Source organism: Arachis hypogaea, chromosome 7, assembly GCF_003086295.3.
Source record: "Arachis hypogaea cultivar Tifrunner chromosome 7, arahy.Tifrunner.gnm2.J5K5, whole genome shotgun sequence".
Classification (NCBI taxonomy): Eukaryota; Viridiplantae; Streptophyta; class Magnoliopsida; order Fabales; family Fabaceae; genus Arachis; species Arachis hypogaea.
The window spans coordinates 9091789-9111908 of NC_092042.1; the positions used below are offsets into that span (position 1 = coordinate 9091789).

General features: G+C 35.0%; 1 protein-coding gene across 3 annotated transcripts; it reads left to right on the forward strand.

Annotated features, from left to right (window-relative positions):
• The first annotated feature begins 75 nt into the window (after positions 1-75).
• Positions 76-19972, forward strand: LOC112702364 (anaphase-promoting complex subunit 1). Of its 3 annotated transcripts, XM_025753361.3 has the most exons (38): positions 76-518; positions 705-768; positions 1825-1889; positions 2002-2086; positions 2550-2785; positions 2960-3065; positions 3160-3320; positions 4078-4265; positions 4344-4413; positions 5076-5243; positions 5382-5872; positions 7530-7989; positions 8354-8692; positions 9320-9403; positions 10287-10379; positions 10448-10507; positions 10598-10696; positions 11085-11225; positions 11766-11846; positions 12192-12263; positions 12381-12452; positions 13591-13684; positions 13760-13839; positions 14028-14081; positions 14203-14280; positions 14536-14657; positions 14741-14907; positions 15197-15273; positions 15488-15604; positions 15693-15794; positions 16514-16654; positions 16756-16929; positions 17094-17157; positions 17262-17401; positions 17483-17640; positions 18602-18680; positions 18916-19014; positions 19499-19972. In XM_025753361.3, the coding sequence occupies exons 3-38, from the start codon at positions 1851-1853 to the stop codon at positions 19877-19879; spliced, it is 5172 nt and encodes a 1723-aa protein (XP_025609146.1). In that variant the 5' UTR covers positions 76-518; positions 705-768; positions 1825-1850; the 3' UTR covers positions 19880-19972. The 3 variants fall into 3 exon arrangements, with proteins under 3 accessions (XP_025609146.1, XP_025609145.1, XP_072055147.1); XM_025753360.3 differs by lacking the exon at positions 1825-1889; XM_072199046.1 differs by lacking the exons at positions 76-518; positions 1825-1889; positions 2002-2086.
• The last annotated feature ends 148 nt before the right edge of the window (positions 19973-20120 follow it).

Here is a 20120-nt window from a genome sequence, read left to right on the forward strand (position 1 = left end):
AATTGCCTAAAAAATAGAATTTTTTATTTTAATAAATAAATTAATTATAATAATTACTGAAAAATCTAAAAGAAAGGGAGGGTTTTGGGTTGGAAGGTTGAAACTGAAAAAAAAAAGGACTAAAGAGCGGGAGGACGCAAAACCTCGCTACTGCGAACTAGGAACTACGGTTCTGCTCACTTCACGCAGCAACAAAACTCAACTCTCAGTCTTCACACTCAGCTACTTTAACTCAAACCAGAGCTTAAACCAAACCCCCCAATAAAAAAGGAAATGGAGAAAATGTCGTCGAGCATTGGCGTCCGTCAATTAACGGTGCTCGGGGAGTTCAAGCCGTTCGGTCTAATCGCCGAAGCACTTGACGGAAAAGTTGCCGACGACGCTGTCACCGCCAAGTACGAATACTTCCTGTTCGATCCTGAAATCACGCGTGACATAGACGTCGAAGATAGTTGCGACGAGGTCTCTTCCGCCTTGACCAGTTGCGGCGATAACGAGCTCTTCATCCGAGGCAACCGGTAAGCAAAACCCTTATTTATGTCCTTACTTGATTCTGTAGCTGCAGAAATGAAGAAAATCGACAGCAACGAGATCGTGTTGAGCTTTAAAAAATTTTAGTTTCAAATGTTGCATGATTGTTCACTTCGTTTGGATTCACGAGCTTTGTGCTGTAATCTAAACGCACATGGTGATTTGTGACGCAGGATTATTTGGTCGACTGGTGCAAGAGTGTTTAAGAGATTTACCTTGCGGTCACCGGTTGTTAAGGTGTGAGTTTTTGGCTTAAGCTTTATTTATGTTGTAGTAGTGGTTTTAAGTAGACTGAACTTTGGTTATGAAGTTAAGGATTGCTTTCCTGTAATCAATTTATGGTTACATTTGGATTGCTTCACTGTGTAGTATTTTATTTTATTTAATGCTTTTAAAGTTAAGGAACATTATTTTTATGTAGGTTGTTATAATTTTAGTTGTTGCCATATATTTTGTTTGGTAGACTTAAGTTTGAGGTTTAGGTACTTGCTTTGCTGTTACTTGTGATCAAATTACAAGTACTCTTTTAGAAGTGTACTAGCTCTGCTCATAGTTGTGATCGAATCACAAGTACTCTATTTGAAGTAAGAACAGATGCAGTTCAATTTCCACTCTACACTTCCTAATTCTGAGCTTAAATAACACTCGACTACTAATTCTGCAAATGCATTGAGATATCTTATAGGATACAGATCAACTCACTAATCTTAGTTACTTCAGGGTATCTTGTATCGTGTCATATTCATAACTAAAATGAACCATGATGTGAGACCAATTTAAGTCACCTATTGGACTGGTGTCCTAATAGTTATCATTGTGCACAGTTTCCTTTGACGAGTTTGCAGAGGTAAGCTTTTCCAGATATATTGTTGCTCCTATTTGGAAACAGCCAGATTCCAGAGTTGTTTTTGCAATTTTGTAGCACTAGATACTTATGGAGTAGGCTATCTGGCATGGTTGATAAATATTGGGTATTTCATTTTATTTGTTTCAGAGATTTTGGCCGAGCTTAGGAAGTGAAAACCTTGCAGCAGCATATAGTTTATGCTGTTGCTCAAGCTTTTCGTTTTGGTGGAGTGTTTTGATTTTGAAGGAAAAATTTGGCATTAGATCCGTCACTGGATAAACAGTTTTCATATGATCGTTGAAACAGTGATGACCTTATTCTATTTATTCTGTTTAAAGAGGCTATATTTTCGTTCTTTTAAATCCTTGTTCTTAATAATGAAAACCCTCTTCTATCCAAGAATGTCTCCTTTCCCTTGACTTGGCTTTGACCTTTGGGTTTTCAAGGAGGTTGATATTTATCCAATCAGCTGATGGCTGCAATGTTGTCCATGCAACCAGGAAGTGCAATAGTAGATCTCTAAACTTTCAGAATACTGATTTATTTCCTCCGCTGTAGTAAAGCTAATTTTTTGTTCTACTTACTAAATAATTTGTTTTCAACTATTTATTTTGAAATTTTAGGTGTGCTGGTGTCGCATGGGTCATACAGCTGAGGCTCTTCTATGTATATTACAAATTGATTGTTTGACAATCTATAATAACTCTGGTGAGTACACTAAGTGAATCTCAACCATCATACGATCGAAAATTCAGAAGGAAATCATATGGGATGGCAATGAAAGTAGTTTTATGGCTTGATGGTTTAAAAGCTTTATTTTAGTTATTGGAATCAGGTTTCTTCTAGTCATTATTGGTATAGAACCAATGACCTACAATCAAACTAGCCAATAAACTGCAGGTTTATGTGTATATGTTTTGTGTTTGTAGCACGAGGAAACTGGCCCAATTGTTTTATGGGTTAAATGCTGCAGCGGCTTTCTTTCTATAACCTTGACATCTGCATGGATTCTTCAATTTCATTTGTTGTGTTGCTTTATCAAGGAATTGATATGCCTACATGCTTTGTTTTTTTGGGGGTATTTGATTTCAAATTTGTGCTTTGTCTACATGCCAGCCTGTTAGTATTTTCACGTTTGCTGTGGTGGCTAATAATTCCTTTTGTTTCATAGGTGAAGTAGTATCACCACCACTTCCTCGTGCTGTTTCATCTATATGGCCTCTTCCATTTGGTTTATTACTCCAGCAGGAATTTGAGGGAAATATACCATCACGTGCACCTTTTTCATCTACAAGCCCTTTGATTGGTGCTCGTGATATGTTTACTGCACCTAATCATATGCAAAAGGGTGAAGGAAATGCAGTATGTTCACATCTGATCCTGATGGATCCATTAGATGAACAAGAAGTAAGTTATGGCACCCTATGAAATGTTGCTGGGGGTTTTTTCTTTGTTGTTATATCTAAGTTTTCAAATCTTGTGATGATGTTACATATCTAATGCATTATATTCTTGTCCTGGCAATACTAGTTATTGTTTTATTCCTTCTAAGCCTTTTCCCTTTAATTACTGTGATTGTAGCCAATTTTTATTGAAGATCGAGGGAAATCAAACGTAATGAAGGAATATGATGAAAAGACAATTTGGACAAGTGATCGAGTGCCGCTTATGGCATCCTATAATAAAGGTTTCTTTCATTAAAGTTCTTGCAAGTAGTTTCTGGTTTCATTGTCAATGTGATATTCTTATGGTAACTTTTTTATGGTGGTATATTGATTCAGGAAAGATGCAGCACTCATTATGGGTTGCAGAAATGATCAATTCTAACTTTGATGAGGCAACTGCTTGTTCATCAAATGTAAACCCTATGGGAGTATTATCCAAACACGTGTCCTTTCGTAGAATATGGCATGGAAAGGGAGCTCAAATGGCTGCTTGTAAGGTAGTAACAGCTTCTGTTATCTGGCTATGGTTGAATGTGTACTTGATTATGCAATTTAATTATTTATGTATCCATTTTGAATTTCTGAAGGGAAATGTCATTCATAAGTTAATCGTATACTTGTTTCCTTTTTTCAAGCAATCAGTGAGAATGTTGTTGATGCCATCTATGGTATAACATGTTCTAAAAGCTGTTTTATTTATAATACTATCAGCTGAGGAATAAATAATCAAAATGAGGAACTAATAATTAATTTATTTCTTAACTTTAATTATTAGTTTAACACATGCAGTGAATTTGAAATGATTGTCAAATTTTTTTAATATTTTATTTGATTTATTCTTCAGTTTTTAGTGGACCACCTTGTTGCACTAGTGCTTTGTGAATGTCTTTTAGAAGTCTATACACTATTACTGTATTATTCCCCTTTTATTTCTCACTGTAAGTTCCAACCATTTTCTATTGTATGCTAAGATTATCTTATTATTTGGTTTTGGTTTTATATTTACAGTTACTCTGCACATAACTTTAAATTAATTCCTTTTAATGATGTTTTGTAAAAGAATCTGCCCAAGTTGCCTAAATGTTTTTGTTGCAATAGAATCAAATTATGCAATTGAAATTTTTTATTCAGTTTAGACCAGTACCCTTAGTCCATAAATAAAGAGTTGAATGCTCTTAGTATTTATTGTTTCTGTATTCTTTTTCTTTTTTCTTTTTTTTTTTGTTTATGAATTTTCGTTCAAATGATTGCTAGGTCTTCATGGCCACTAATGATGATGCAACTCCTCTTGTCTGCTTCTTTCACCAAGAACAAAGAAAGTTGTTGTCTGTTGGGCTTCAGAGTGTTGAGATAAATAATGAGATTGTGTTTGATGTTAAACCTGACATGAGCTGGATCATAGATGCGGTTGCAGCCTCACCTGTGACTGTAACTCGCCCCAGGTGAAAGTCTATTTCCACATAACATATTTGCTTTTATAAATATATGTAGTTTTCTTCAAATATATATGTGCTTTTCAGGGTCAAAGTTGGACTACTTCCTTATTCAGATATCATTGTTTTGGCACCGGATAATGTTCTGCTTCTCTATGTAAGCGTTACGCATGGGTGGGAACCTATTGACTGACACATTCTTAATTTCTTTTCTTTGTCCCGACATTTCCTCCTGTATGTCTATTGTTTTATATCTACTTGTCTCTCTTTGGCATCAAATTTTATTTATGATACAATATGTTCCTTGGTTCCTTGTGGGTTAATGTTTGTGTTTTTTTTTTCTCTTTTTTGATTAATGCTTCAATGCTAAAAATGTTGTTTCAATTATCACTTATTTTTTCAGATAATGGAGGTGACATCATTTTTTAAATTTACCTTTAAATATTTGAACTTCAGGAAGTCTTTTTCCTTAGTAATATTGTATTGATAGACTTAGTGGTTTGGTAGAGGTCATTAAGTTTCTACTAAGCAGTCATTTTTCACTGAATGATGCCTTTGACTTGTTCTGGCCTTGTGATGTTCAACTGATATGTTCCCAAGATTTTTGTTGACATGTTTTTTTATGTTGTCTGGATACAATTTCTTATAACTTATAAATGTAGCTTAAAACTTGGGAGTTTAAATTTTTTTAATTTTTTTTTATCAGATTGATGTTTTGTTCCTTATTTGACTTTCTTCATTTTCTTATATAATATTTTCTGTGATTCAAGTGGCATCAAGATGTTAATATATGTTTTGGTATGTTTGCTTGTATTGTAGTCTGGGAGGCAATGCCTGTGTCGATATGTACTACCTTCTTGTTTAAATAAAGGTCAGCACTTGTATGATTTGAAGTTTCCAGAAACATCTTTTCCTAACGACTTAAAGATTAGTGGCCTGGCTGATGCTGTTGAGGGGCGTGTCAATGTAATAGTAAATAATAGGCAGGTATGAAGATTTGTAACTAAGGCTCCTTTCTTTTCCCTTTTCACTTAGAAGTTGCTGGCAGATTTTTTGGTACTGGATTCAAAGTTCTACTTATTAACAGGAAATCCTGATCTCGATATTCATGCCTTATATTTGCAGATGTTTAGATGTGCATTACGACAAAGTCCTTCATCATTATTAGCTAATGACTGCATCACTGCACTTGCTGAGGGGCTTAGTTCTAGTTTCTACAGACATTTTCTTGGTGTTTTCTGGAGAGATGGTGATCCTGCTCATTTATCGGAGACGGAATCTAGTGTTGATTCAGAATGGGACTCTTTTTGTCATGTGATTATGCAACTGTGCAGAAAATCTAACGATACATCCCAAAAGTGTTCTGGTTCAGCGGCACACTCTGCTTGGGACTTCCTTCTCAATAGCCAATTTCATAATAACTTCTGTAAATTAAACTCCATGTTTGGAACATCGGGTGCAGCATCACTTTATCAGAAAAAATCAAATTTCTCTAAATCACTTGTGGACGGTAGAGAGAGTTCTGAAAAGCCATTTTATTCGGATCTGCTAGTAGAAAGCCTGGACTCCCTTCATGCATTGTATGAGAACCTGAAATTTGACAATCTTCGGAAGAGGTATTGCCTTTGATATCTTATTTTCAAGCAATTTAGGTACCTATTTGCATTTGTCTCTGGTGGACATAGCTAAGTCTGTTCTGAATATCTCTTATTTCCATTCTGGTAGGCGTTTTGCCTGCTAATGCTCACTTGGTTTAGCAACCAGCTAACTGATTGGGTTTGGTGATCGTAATCTTTAGTTCTTGACTACCTACTAGTTATTAATTTATTGTTATTAGTGTCAGGTTGGTTTGATTATGATATAGCCCTAGTTTAAGATGAGTAGCTACCATTTATTTTATAATCATATAGTGACATTTTATTGCATGATTGTTAGAAATTCAAAGGGCATGATGTTTTGAATTAGCAGTTGGTTACATTTGTCTTGTGCAGTCTTCATATTAATGTTATTTGAATATAATCGATATACCAAGTCATTTTTTCCCCCTTATCATATGAGATTAAGACTGACCTATTTAATGAAGAAAGTTCAGTGGTTGAGGAGTAAGAAGACATATGTATTGACGATTCATTCAAAACATGGCTAAACAGTTAGTAGAAGACCTTGGTTTGTGTGTTTTTGGGATTTACTACATTTGTTACCAGAATCCTATTGCTAGTAAATCAGCCATTTAAAATTTTGGAATATAAAAAAAAAAGACTTGTAAAGTAATCTACAAATTGCAGGATATTTTGGCGTTCTATTACACTTTGAAAAAAAAAAAAAGATGGGGCCGAAGAGGCTAATAGATGCAACAATGTTGTAGTATTTCTGCCCATCAGAATGGGAACTCTTCTATGGTAAAGATCATAAGCAGAGCACCAAGAGAGGCTGACATTCCATAGAGTCTTTGCTAAGAAAGGCTAAAACGTTTTTCATTTAATACTTCTTTTATTGCTCTATTTGACACCTTTAGTAGCATCCATCCTTATGTTGGCTGTATTCTTCTTTTCGACCAATAGTTTTTGTTAGGCTCAATGTGCTTGTGCTGCCATTTTTCTTCTTGGCCTGCTGTTTCTATTAAAAGTTGAAAACTGCTGGAAGATCATCCACATCCATAATAGCCTCTGTTCGTCTGTATACTTGGCTCTGAAGGTTTCTCTCAGGACTTCATCTGTTGTTACTCATTTTCTGCATCTCTATATTACCATAATTTGTAGATTTATGGTGTACAGAGGGGAATTGCACTTGTTTTTCTTATGCTGTGGCCTAGAGAATAAACTTTTTTCTTGTGAGCCAATTATTGTCAGCTAAATTGTGAATTTCATATTCTTTCTGTTTGATTTTCAGATAAACTAGTTTTATGGGATAGAATTACACATTTGGCCTCTATTTGGTGTAAAGCTCTTGATATTTTTAGATCACTTTCCCTCTTGGTCATGTTGAGAGATTGGAAAACTATGGTTTACTAATCTTTTGTTATTTTATTTGGAGGATTTGTTATCCTGCCATCTTCTTGTAGCATTCTTTCCCTGTCTTAATGATATTTATTTTAAAAAGAAAAACTGTTCTTAACTTATTTTTTCTACCATCTGATTTATGCATTTCTTCTTGTTCTGTATGTTGTATGATTTCCAGTGTTTTCCTTAGTAATTAGTTTTTCTATTTTAATTTTTCTTTTTTGGTTGAAACTATATTTTTTCTGTGATCCTATATGGTAGTTGTTGCTAATAGGGACTTGGAGCTTCTAGCAATTCTGTTATGCAACATTGCTGAATTTCTTGGTGAAGACAATTACTTAGATCACTATATTCGAGATTTCCCTGGCCTCTGTAAAAAGTTTATGCTGTCTAGACCCACAAGTTCCCATAAAATTTGTCCAAGTTTGTTCAGATGGCTTGAGAACTGCTTGCAACATGGATGCAATTATACCAATATTTGTGATCTTCCACCTTTAGTCCGTAGAGATGCAAGTTCTGTGGTTAGCTTGGCCCGACAAATAGTTTCCTTTTATAGTATATTATCTGGTGCAGAATTGCAAGGGAAGAATCTTTCTTCTGGGGTTCACTGTAACATTTCCATGGGATCACATGGTTCAAAGGAGGAGCTTACTGTTTTAGCAATGGTTGGTGAAAGGTTTGGACTTCAACAGTTGGACTCACTTCCATCTGGCATATCACTTCCACTTCGTCATGTAAGTTTGAATTTCTTGAGGATGTTTTATGTCAATTTATAATCTGACAAAATTTGTTCATGGAGTACCTCATGCTGCAGGTGGTATTTTTTTTCCTGATATTTAAAACTGTATGTTTTCTTATTTCTGCTTGCATAATCTCGATAAGACAAAATGTATCAGATTTTGCCTGCTGTTTTTCTTACATTTCTTTGATTGTTTCAATTATCTTGTAGCACTATTTCTTTTCTTCCTTTTTTCTTTTATTCTCTATAGTCCCATTGCTACTATGGTATTTTTCGTCTTCGATTATTCAGGCTTGCAAGGTATCCGTTTTAATAACTTGATTGAGCCCTTAGCACCTAATTACTGTTATGCTTTCTAGGCATTAGATAAGTGTCGAGATTCTCCCCCCAATGACTGGCCAGCAGCTGCTTATGTTCTTCTTGGTCGACAAGATTTGGCAATGTCAACTTTATCACGTGAATGCAAGTATAGAGAAATTGAAACACCAACTAATGTGAATGTAATCTCTATGTCCACACCTTACATGCTAAATTTACATCCAGTCACAATATCCTCTACTATATCTGATGCAATTGGATTGGAAGGAACAAAGTTTGAGGATACAGATTCAGTTGATGGGTCTATGACTGATGGTATGGAGCATATTTTTAACTCGAGCACACAATTGCGCTATGGTCGTGATCTGAGATTGAATGAGGTCTGTTTTTGTGTTGTTTCACTAAACATAGGAAGTTTGGAATAAGATTGATTAGATTATTTATATCTTGCAGTGATACATTCTTCTGATCCTTCTTGTGGCTTGTCTATTAAGAAAGCGATTATTTTGGGCTTCAGTTTACCATTTTAGGCAAGGATCAGTAGCCAGCTTTATTGCCAACACTATACATGATCCTGAGAATTTTTGCATGATGGTTATTGTTATGCCTTCTTGTGTATGTTATGCATAACAACATCTAGTTTAGAAGATTTTCCATAGGTAGATTTTTATTTTTCAATTATTTCTTGCTCTTCTAAGGAGGACCCTTTACCCTCCTTTTATCTTGTGTTTTTCTTCTCTTCGTAATAGTGATATTCTTCTTTTGTCAATGTATATATATTGATTGTTTGCAGCTGTAGAAGTTTGAAATTCGCTGACTTTTCTTGATTTTTGGATTATTCTGGGAATGGTTGTATGGTAGTGATTGTCCTCTGCTATCTACTGCATGGTCTATTCTTGCAGTATAATAACGACCCACTGTCACTTGATAAGTGTTTCACTGTTGCAAAAGCTACCCATAACGTTTGTTCCTGTTTTCTTGAATTTGGCTCTTGCTACTTTTACTAGGTTAGACGCCTTTTATGTTCTTCAAGGCCTGTGGCAATTCAAACATCTGTCAGTCATAGTGCGTCTGATCAGGACCTCCAGCAGGTATGCCCTAGTTTTAAACAGTATTTGATTTGGCAAGTAATTATTTAGTAAAAAATCACTTTATTACTGATCTAACTGACATGGTGTTGATAGTAATATTCTAAGCAAGTCCCTTCTGCCTTCAACATTCTTTCATATACCAATTTGAATTACCTAAACTGTCTTACCATGACATGTGGCATACACAACCATTAAGTGATATCACTCTAGGTAGTGTCACCTACATGCATCAGATAATGCCAGTGTTCTATTATCAATTGTATTTTCATACAAAGTAAAATTACAGCTTTGTCCCTGAAAAGTTGTAGCTATAACAGATTTATCCCTAAATAGAAAACTCATAATTTGGTCCCTAAATTTACACACATCCACAACGACTTAATCTTAGGGACCAATGGATTAAAATTTATGAATCCTAAACCGCAGATATATCTGACCTTGTATTTCCTCAACCCGTTTTGACTACAAAAAATTACACCTGATTATTGTGAATTAGAAATTTTGGAATTTTTTAATTCAAATATTGTGGGTTCCCCCAGCTCTTGCTCTAGTCAGTAATCAATTGTTGGTCAAGTTTTAATTTCTTGAAATTTATAGTTAGTTCTTTCCAATTATATCATTTTCCTATGGTGTGTTGACATGTCATTTCGTAAAATAATAATAGTTGACTGTCCAAGAACTGAACTGGCCTATGAATATAATTCCAGAGACTAAATTGACAGTTTGAGAATTTAGGGATGGAATTGAATCACACTTGCAATTTCACGTTCAAATTTGACCTTTACTCAAATGTTCTTTATTTTTTTCTTGCTGACTGGATATGTTTTGTCCTTTTGGAATATTGGCCTTTGACGTTTTCCTTTTCCTTTTAACTTTTGTGAAGGCTCAATTGTGGCATCTTGCTCAAAGGACCACTTCACTTCCTCTTGGACGTGGGGCATTTACTCTTGCTACTATATACACACTATTAACTGAGGTGCTCTTACATTTAACTACTTTGGATTTCATTGTAGTTTACACTTTCTTATGGGACTTTTATAATAGGCGTTTACAGTTCCCAAGCTTGTACTGGCTGGTCGGTTGCCTGCTCAACAGAATGCGACTGTAAGTTTCTATTGTGCGCTTATGAAGTTAGTATTAACTTTTCACTTTCTTTGTATTTGTCATGGCTTATATACTGTTGTCCACTCGAAGGTTAATCTCGACCCCAACATCAGGAACATACAAGAACTCAAGTCTTGGCCTGAATTTCATAATGCTGTTGCTGCTGGACTTAGACTAGCGCCCCTTCAGGTTTGACATGGATTATGGTTATGTTGTTTCAGGTGCATATTGATGCATCCAGAACTTATGAACACAGTTTTCTCACTCTGATTTTTTGGCCCAACTTCAGATCCTCTCCTGTTCAATATGGAACTTTCTCATGTTCATTATAATCATGAGAGGATCCTTATCCTCTTTGGTTTCTAAAATTGAGTTTCTTTCAAGTTTGTTAGCAAGAGATGCTCATGTCTGTTCTTTTATTTGGCCCTTTGGAATGACTTAGTATTATTTAGTTTTTTAATTAAATATTGGATCTTGTAATATTACTTTTCATGCGTAAGAAGTATTTTCTTCATGTAGCTTGCATAATGTTATATCTTGGATGTCTTTTCTCCATAATGTACATACCCCTTTGCAGGGAAGAATGTCAAGAACGTGGATAATATATAACAAGCCTGAGGAACCAAACTCTGTTCATGCTGGACTTCTTCTTGCTCTTGGATTGCATGGGCATCTACGTGTATTAAGTATTACTGACATTTACCAGTATTTTAATCAGGTTGAATCCATTGGAGGTTCCTTTAATTTTGTTATCTTAATTTTAGCACTCTATTATATTCTCATGGTTTATTTATTGATTGTATTAGAAAAATAATTAATTATAAATTTGAATTGGAATGATATCTGAATGAACTAATGCATTGAGCTATGTATATCCCATAGTATTCACTGCTGCTTTTTTAAGTTCATTGTATATTTTTTTGACACTGGATAACTATTTTGCTTTCGGTTGTTACCTTTTTAGTTGGACTCCATATATATTTTTTTTTTCAAAAAAAAAATTGACGAGGGTAATTAAACCATATACAAGGCTTAGGGGGTTAACTGCAACTAGGGAATTGAAGTTTCCAAAGGACAATAAACTGACTTTGCCTTTACAGTTCTTTGATTCTTTTCTCAAGTCAGTGCCAATTTCAACTAATTTCAAGCACTTAATATTAATGGCCTTGAGGAGATGTTTTCATCTTTTCTTTGTATTTTTTTTCTTTCAAGTTTAATTTTGTATGACAGTGGAATTATTGTCGCTACATTATTGCAGGAGCATGAAAGTACTACTGTAGGATTAATGCTTGGTCTAGCAGCTTCTTACAGAGGTACCATGCAACCAGCAATATCAAAGGTATCAAAACACAATCTTTTCCCCTTTCCAATGATAATATTGAAGATCCCAGCCTGCAGATAGCAGGTCCTCACTTGAATGCATTAGAAAGAATACCCTTTCCAATGAATTTTGCTAGAAAGCACACCCTCATCTACATAGTTGCTTGTTTTTTCATATTTATATGCAGACAAAGCAACAAGATGTACTATGCTTGTTTGTGATTTCCATGAAATCAGCCCCTTTTTATTCAGCGTCTATGGCAACATTCATCATACTCACAATCCCTGCATTTTATTTTGCTTCTGGTATCTTAAATTGGTCAAACTTGTTTTAGATGAGGACTGATCGATTTTCTTCTGGCAGAGTCTTTACATTCACATTCCTGGACGTCATCCTTCTTCTTATCCAGAGTTAGAGCTTCCAACCCTGCTGCAGGTACTTTTTCTCATGTTCTGTATATTTCCTCGAGAACATTCAATGTTTGTGTGTACTATTAATGTTTGCACAATTCCACCCATTGGTTAATTTGCAAGTGCACTTTTTCCCTCTCAGTCAGCAGCTTTAATGTCTCTTGGGATTTTATATGAAGGTTCTGCTCATCCACAAACAATGCAGGCTTTATTGGTAAATTTATTTATCATTTTTCTGTTATTTATTTCATTCTTGAAAATTTTTAAGTTTTGTTTGCCTGTTATATTCAATCCATGCATGTATAGGAAACTATTGAGAATGTGGAATTTAGATAAGGAAGAGAACAAATACTATGAGATGATGTGAAATACATTGATATGATTATGTTATGGTGTGTTACAATGGAAAAAGACTAACTTCTATTTATACTAGTAGTAGTGAAACCTTAATCACCGATAAAGAAATAATGGTGTAGTCATGGCCAATATCAAAATTAGTTCTAATGTCAAGATATATTGTTTTTTATTCTACATATCTTACAGAAATACTATTGATATCTCCTTTGTTTCTCCAGAAATACCTTGTATCTTAGCGTGTACTGACTAATCTGCTGCTTTCTGTGTTTGTAATGATCATTTGGCCCGTCAGCATGATTTACTTTCTTGCTGCCTCTTTCCCCTTCTACTAATTGCAATAACTTAAGAATTTTTCTATATTTATTATCATTTATGCATACGAATTGGTTTAACGGAGTTGTAATTTAATTGCTTCCATGATATGCAATTATGCATATAGCATTGTTTATTTTCATTCTGCAGAAAAGTTGTTTAAGAAGTAAGGACCAGGGTTCCAATACATTTGGGGAACTACATGTTCAATAGAGTAGAATCTGGGAATATAAGCCTGGATCGGCATTTCTTGTTGATTCGCAATTATTGGAAGTAACTACTACGACTTTGATGCTTAAGTCAACAAGGGCCTTAGTTCCATGCTCCTTCATTTATAAAGATCGGAGTTCCATCATTAAGGATATTTAGTTCCATACTTCTTCATTATAGAGATGGGAGTTCAACCATTAAGGAGATTTTATCCCTTTACTTTTGGCTTTGGGAGGTGGCTTGTAATCTGCTTTTGGAGAGATGGAATCCCTTTAAGTTTGCTCTTCTGGGTTACTTATGGTTTAGCCATTAGACCAAATTCTGTTTGGGTCTTTTTGGCCTGGAGTATCTAGTCCATAACAATAGTACTTCTGTCTTTTCTAGTTGAATTAAGGTTTATAGGGTTGCGGTATCTTTGGTTTGTCATGTGTTAATATTTAATTTCATTAATTTGGCATGTAACTTTTTTTCAGGGTGAAATTGGGCGCAGAAGTGGGGGTGATAATGTTCTTGAGCGAGAGGGTCATGCCGTTTCTGCTGGATTTGCACTGGGCCTCGTTGCACTGGGTATGTGCTTACACAGATAACAGTTTTCTGATCCTGCTTTACTTTTTCTTTATCTAAAATATATGTTGCCTGAAGGACATGGAGAAGATACACTCGGTTTCATCAACACTTTCGTGAATCGTCTGTTTCTTTACATTGGTGGCAAAGTTCAAAATGTACGTTATGCAATCCACAAATTCTCTCTCTCTCTCAATAACTTTCCCTTGTTGAGAACTTTAGAACTTCTTGTTTCTGGTTGCAGTTAAAGAGGACTGTTAGTAATGTCTTCAAGAACTCTTACAATCTTCTTTCATTAGAAACTTTAGAATGTACTTTGCATAACTCATAAGTACTTTCAAAACAGGAGAGATCTCATTTTTCGACAAACTCAATGGATGAAAATCGTGGCTCTGCACAGGTTCAGTGAAGTCAATTGTATTTTCTTTTATTTTTTTCTATAATGAATTGTGTATGGCAAATATTGTGATCATGATAGAAGGAACTGATCTAAACACTTCAACTTCTCCTATTTCATGTAGATGATGGATGGGACAACTATCAATATTGATGTAACTGCACCAGGAGCCACCGTTGCCCTTGCTTTAATGTTTCTGAAGGTACATCCAGTAAACTTGGTCTAAATTAAGTAATAGATATGTCAAGAAGTCTGTTTAGTTATTTATGCAATTTTAAGTACTTTTTGCCTTTCTATATTGTGAAGAGCAGGTTCAGTATTAACACTTCCAATGCCTACATATTTTATAGCTTCCTTTTACCAATGTCGTTACATTGATGCAAAAAAGCACATATTGTTCATGTGATATAAACTTATTTTGGAGTCTTTGTAACTTTCGGCTGTATTCTTTTGACAGACAGAATCCGAGGCAATTGTGTCTAGGTTGCCAATTCCCAGTACATATTTTGATTTGCAATATGTGAGGCCCGACTTCATAATGCTTCGTGTCATTGCTCGAAATTTGATAATGTGGAGCAGGTTTGTAATATTATATTATTTTTAGCAATTTACTGGGATCTGTTTGTAATCCTTTTGCTTCACATTTGCTGCATATTTTGTAGGGTACATCCGTCAAAAGACTGGGTGTTATCTCAAATTCCTCAGGTTGTCAAATGTGGTGTAGAGGGTCTCGGAGGTGATGGTGAAGGTGATGATGTTGATGATATGGATGCTGAGGCTTTCGTACAGGCTTATGTTAATGTAGTGGCTGGAGCCTGTATATCTCTTGGTAAAATGCTTCTTGGTCTTTCTGTTGATATTATCACGAATTTAAGTAACATGGTGTTTCTATGTACCACTGATCTTTCTCTTAGAATTTTTATTGCCAAATTTCTTTATATCAAAGGTAATTATGTGACTTGTACTATATAAATCATCATGGGCTACCATCATTGTTGATGATATTTATTTTAATTAGCTGAGGTTTCTTTTATGTTTTTAATTTCCATGCTAGGAACAACTCAGTGGTTGTGTTGTTTGATCTTTATTTTTACACTAGTTCTTCTTAATCATGTCAGGGCTGGTGTTTGCTGGAACAAGAAATGGAAATGCACAGGAATTACTTTATGAATTTGCTATATACTTTCTGAATGAGGTTGGTCCATTTAGTTATTAATTAGGGTTTAGCTAACATGTGTCCTTAGGGCACATGTTAAGTTTGCAAAACTTTTTAAAACTTTTTACTAATAGTAAGCTTATCATGTGCCCTTAGGACACATGTTAGCTAAACCCTATTAATTATTACACTGATTAACTCATCCATGCATGTTAAGTGGATGGTTTCCAAATAGTTTATCTTTATTTTACAGATCAAGCCTGTTTCCCCTACAAGTAGTGGAAAGGTTTTCCCAAAGGGGCTGTCTCGCTACATAGATCGGGTCACATTGGAAACCTGCCTTCATCTGATTGTGCTTTCTTTATCTGTGGTACATGCTTTGCTCTTGCTTCCACTTTTAACTAGTTATTATATTGAAAGTATGGGTGAAATTCTACAGTTGAACTTCTGCATTGCAGGTTATGGCTGGGTCTGGACACTTGCAGACATTTCGATTGTTGAGATTTCTAAGGAGCAGAAACTGTGCAGATGGGCAATCTAGTTATGGTATTCAGATGGCAGTAAGTGTTGCAAACACCTCCCTTCCCCTTCTCTCTCTCTCTCTCTCTCTCTCTCTCTCTCTCTCTCTCTCTCTCTCGTGAAGGAATTTGTTTATATTACAACAACAAAGCCTAATTCCATTAGGTGGGATCAGCATCTTGGATCAAACGACGCCATACCTCAATATCATATATCATGATTGCACTAAGCTTACTTTTGCTTAAATCTCTATTGACTGCTCATTCATAGTCTTCTTAGGTCTCCTTGTATCCCTAACCACTAGTCTATCTTCCATCTAGTCAACTCTTCTAACTAGATGCTCTGTTGGTCATTTCCCAATACGTCCAAACTATCTAAAACGAGATTTCACCATCTTTTTAACAATAGGCGCCACTCCAATTTTTTCTCTCATATCCTCGTTCCTTTTTTGTCCATTTACATATGATTACTCATCATTTAACTGTAATTTATGTATCTCTATAAGATTGCTATGATGTGGGCTAGCTTTTGTGTTTCATCTGAAATGTGTGTACCTGTTTATTCATGTACATAAAGGAGATAGTATTGTTGACAAATCACTTTGAAGTTCAGATACTTCATACTTTTGGAAAATATACTTTAATCACATTTCTATATTCTAGCAAAATCTTGTATATGCTTTAAATTTATTTATTAAAGTGTTATTTGGCTTTCTTCGATATCACTTCTAACTTTGGGTCTTATAAATCTGCTATTCTAGGTAAGCTTAGCTACTGGTTTCTTGTTTCTTGGTGGTGGAATGCGAACATTTTCGACAAACAACAGTGCCATAGCAGCCTTGCTCATTACTCTATATCCACGCATGCCCACTGGTCCGAATGATAACAGATGCCACCTTCAGGTATATCAGATATCTGGAATTGTTGTTGCAATGAAAATACTCAAGAGTGTCTATGTATTTTATTCTTTGAAATTATGCTCTTCTAAAAAACTCTTTTACAGGCATTTCGGCATCTCTATGTGCTTGCTACAGAGGCACGATGGGTTCAAACTGTTGATGTTGACACAGGTCTGCCTGTTTATGCTCCTCTTGAGGTCACAATCAGAGAAACTGAACATTATGCTGAATCAAGCTTTTGTGAGGTCACTCCTTGCCTTCTTCCAGAAAGAGCTATTGTAAGTCTGAATTGTCTTCTGTCTTACTTGGGTTTCACTTTCTGTAGCCATTTATTCTGTTTGAATTAACTTCTGTTTGATTGATTGGGAGTGAATCGATTTCCTAGTATTTAATTGGAGAAAAAGAATCACGGTTCTAAGTTTTTTGGTTTTGATGGCTGCAGTTGAAAAGAATACGTGTTTGTGGGCCTCGCTACTGGCCTCAAGTAATAGACTTTGCCCCTGAAGGTGAACAATAAACTATTATTCTATCTAGATGATCTCATAACAATTTGACATTTGTATTGTATTCTTTTGAAAAAACTAACCCCATATTATGCATTAAATAACAGATAAACCTTGGTGGAATTTTGGTGACAAGAATAATCCATTTAATTCTGGTGTTCTGTATATCAAAAGAAAAGTTGGAGCCTGTTCATATGTTGATGATCCCATTGGGTGCCAGTCGCTCTTGTCACGCGCAATGCACAAGGTTGAAATTGCATTATATTTGATTCTGTTAAGACAATATTTCATAAATTCTTTACAGCCAGTTTAACTTTTGTTGGTCTAGGTGTTTGGCTTGACAAGTTCAAAAGCATCTGATACAATCTCAGACATCCATAGTGGATCTAGTGCTGCCACAGTTGATCAGTTGGTCAGTACCTTCTCATCTGATCCCAGTTTGATTGCTTTTGCACAACTCTGTTGTGACCCCTCTTGGTATAGCAGGTAAGATCATATTGAGATATTATTTTTTTTTTCATCCTGTGTCTTTCACATCCATGCTCTGTTTTGATTTTATCTTTAGTATTTAATTCACTTTATTTATTTTTAAGCATGAAGAGTTACTTAAATCTTGTGATGAATAATTACTTGTCTGAAATAATGCCTTTTCATGAACAGTCTCTCTCCGAAAAGTTCAAATTATGGGATAAAGTGCATGAATTTTTATATCTTAACATGCCCCTTCGTGTAGTAGCCACTTTAGGCTTGAAGTGTGGATATTGGACAGACTCATTCTATTTTATGCAGAAGTTTACATTTTCTTACTAAGGAAAAAGGAAAGAAAGGTGGTGGGCAGAATAATCCAATTCTGGACACTTGGTCATGTTAGCTTAAGCTTACTACTTTCTCATGAACTCTGCAAAAGTCTAATTTGCTTGCTAAGAGACACATGAATACTTTTACATTGTAACATACCCTTTAATGATTACAAATGCATAATTTATATTAGAGTGGTGCCAAGAGAACAAATCCAAGTACAAATTTCATATACGTAAAAGATCCATGCAACAATGCTAGATATTGATTGGATCCCCCCAGCCATATGTTGCGAACTGTACATATAATATTATTAGTGATTGCTTATTCATTTTATCTTGTTTTGAATTTTGCTCGTATTTGTCTGCTCTAGTAACATTAGCCAACTGATTGCATAAGCCGTATTGTTGACTTGATTGCTATCCATACAAACTTTTTGCAGTGACGCACAGTCCACAATTTTGTTTTCTTTTTCCATTTTTTGGTGCTATCTCGCCATTTATGTTTCATTATTACTGACATTGATATTGAAGATCGTATTTCATAAGTAAAAGATCATAAAACCATGCAGACTTATAGCACTCAGCATCATTTTCCTTTCTATAAATATATACCAATATCTGAATAACTGAATGAAACTTGCTTGCAGATCCGATGCTGATTTCAAGGAATTTTGTTTGCAAGTATTATTTGAGTGTGTGAGCAAGGATAGACCAGCTCTTTTACAGGTAAGTATAACAGATGACTACCAATGCATTATTCAAGTACTGTCAAGAAATCAAGATATGCTCCTCTCACAGTTGATATATATATATATATATATATATATATATATATATATAATGAACATATTAGTTTATGTTTGCTTGCTTTAGCATTCAAATCATATTTTTTCTCATTTTTTTAAAATGTGGCGTTATGTTTACTGATAGTACCCTGTTCTTTTTTTTTTCCCTTTCTCAGGTATATTTATCATTGTACACAACTATTGAATCAATGGTTGGCCAAGTTACTACTGGTGCTGTTGTTTTTGGGGACTCGCTATCTATATCTGCTTTTAAGGTTAGATATATATTTACCGTTTTCTAGTTATACCTCCTTTTTCAATTAACAATGTTTCTGATAATTCAGTTGGGGTGTTTATCCCCTTCTGGCCTCTTAGATTTGGTTCTTACGTTTAACTGTTTAAGGTATTATTTAAAGATGGTTAAAGAGCCAAGCAACATATATGTTGCCTGGACAAAATACCAATGGATTCCATCATATATGTTGCAATTAAACATCCCTTATAATGTTCACTAAAGATGAGGTAGATGATGCTTAGTACATGTATCCGTGTTTGTTTCTTCCAATCAAGTGTATTTTGAGATGATATCTCAACAATCTGCATGAACATGAGCTTTGGTGCAACAGTAAATTTGTTCGCCTGTTCATAACCTGTTGTTCATGGGTTCTCAAGGCTGTGTGCATTTGACACAACACAACACTCAGGTGTCCCTCATAAGCATACGTGTGACTTAACATGTTCAATTATATCTGCTTGCAGCTTGCGCTGACTTATATTGAGGCGTTGATGACTCAGAAATTATCTGCTCCAAAAGGAGGAATCATACAATCAACATTTGTAGGTTCTCTTAGGAAGCAGGTGGAAGAGCTCCTAAATGGTTCTCAGGAGTTGAGGGATGATTTTCATAAATATTTAAAATTGGGGACATGGCCTAATGGGGAACCCCAAGATAAACGTTCGATACTACTTTCTTGGTTCCTTCATTGGTATGATGTTCCAACTTCATCTGCAATCAAGATTGCCATTGACAGGGTCAAGCCTAAGCTAATGTCTTCATCTTCGGTTCCGTTGTTGCATCTTTGTTTTCCCAGAACTCATATCAACGTCATTAGTGAAATACATAGATGCTTTTCATCGTAGGTTAGCTTTTAATCTATTGATTTACCGATTCTAATGTACCATACTTTGTAACTATATATTATTATATCTATTTATGTATTACCAATTATGATATCGTATGTTTTATGGCCTTGCATTTGGGGAATCGCAATGACCAAGTATAGTGAGCGTTAGTATCGATGGGAATTATCTCATTGATAGCTATTGCTAAATTATTTTTAAGAAGCACAAGTATTTTGATCTTGAAAGATGAAGCAGACTT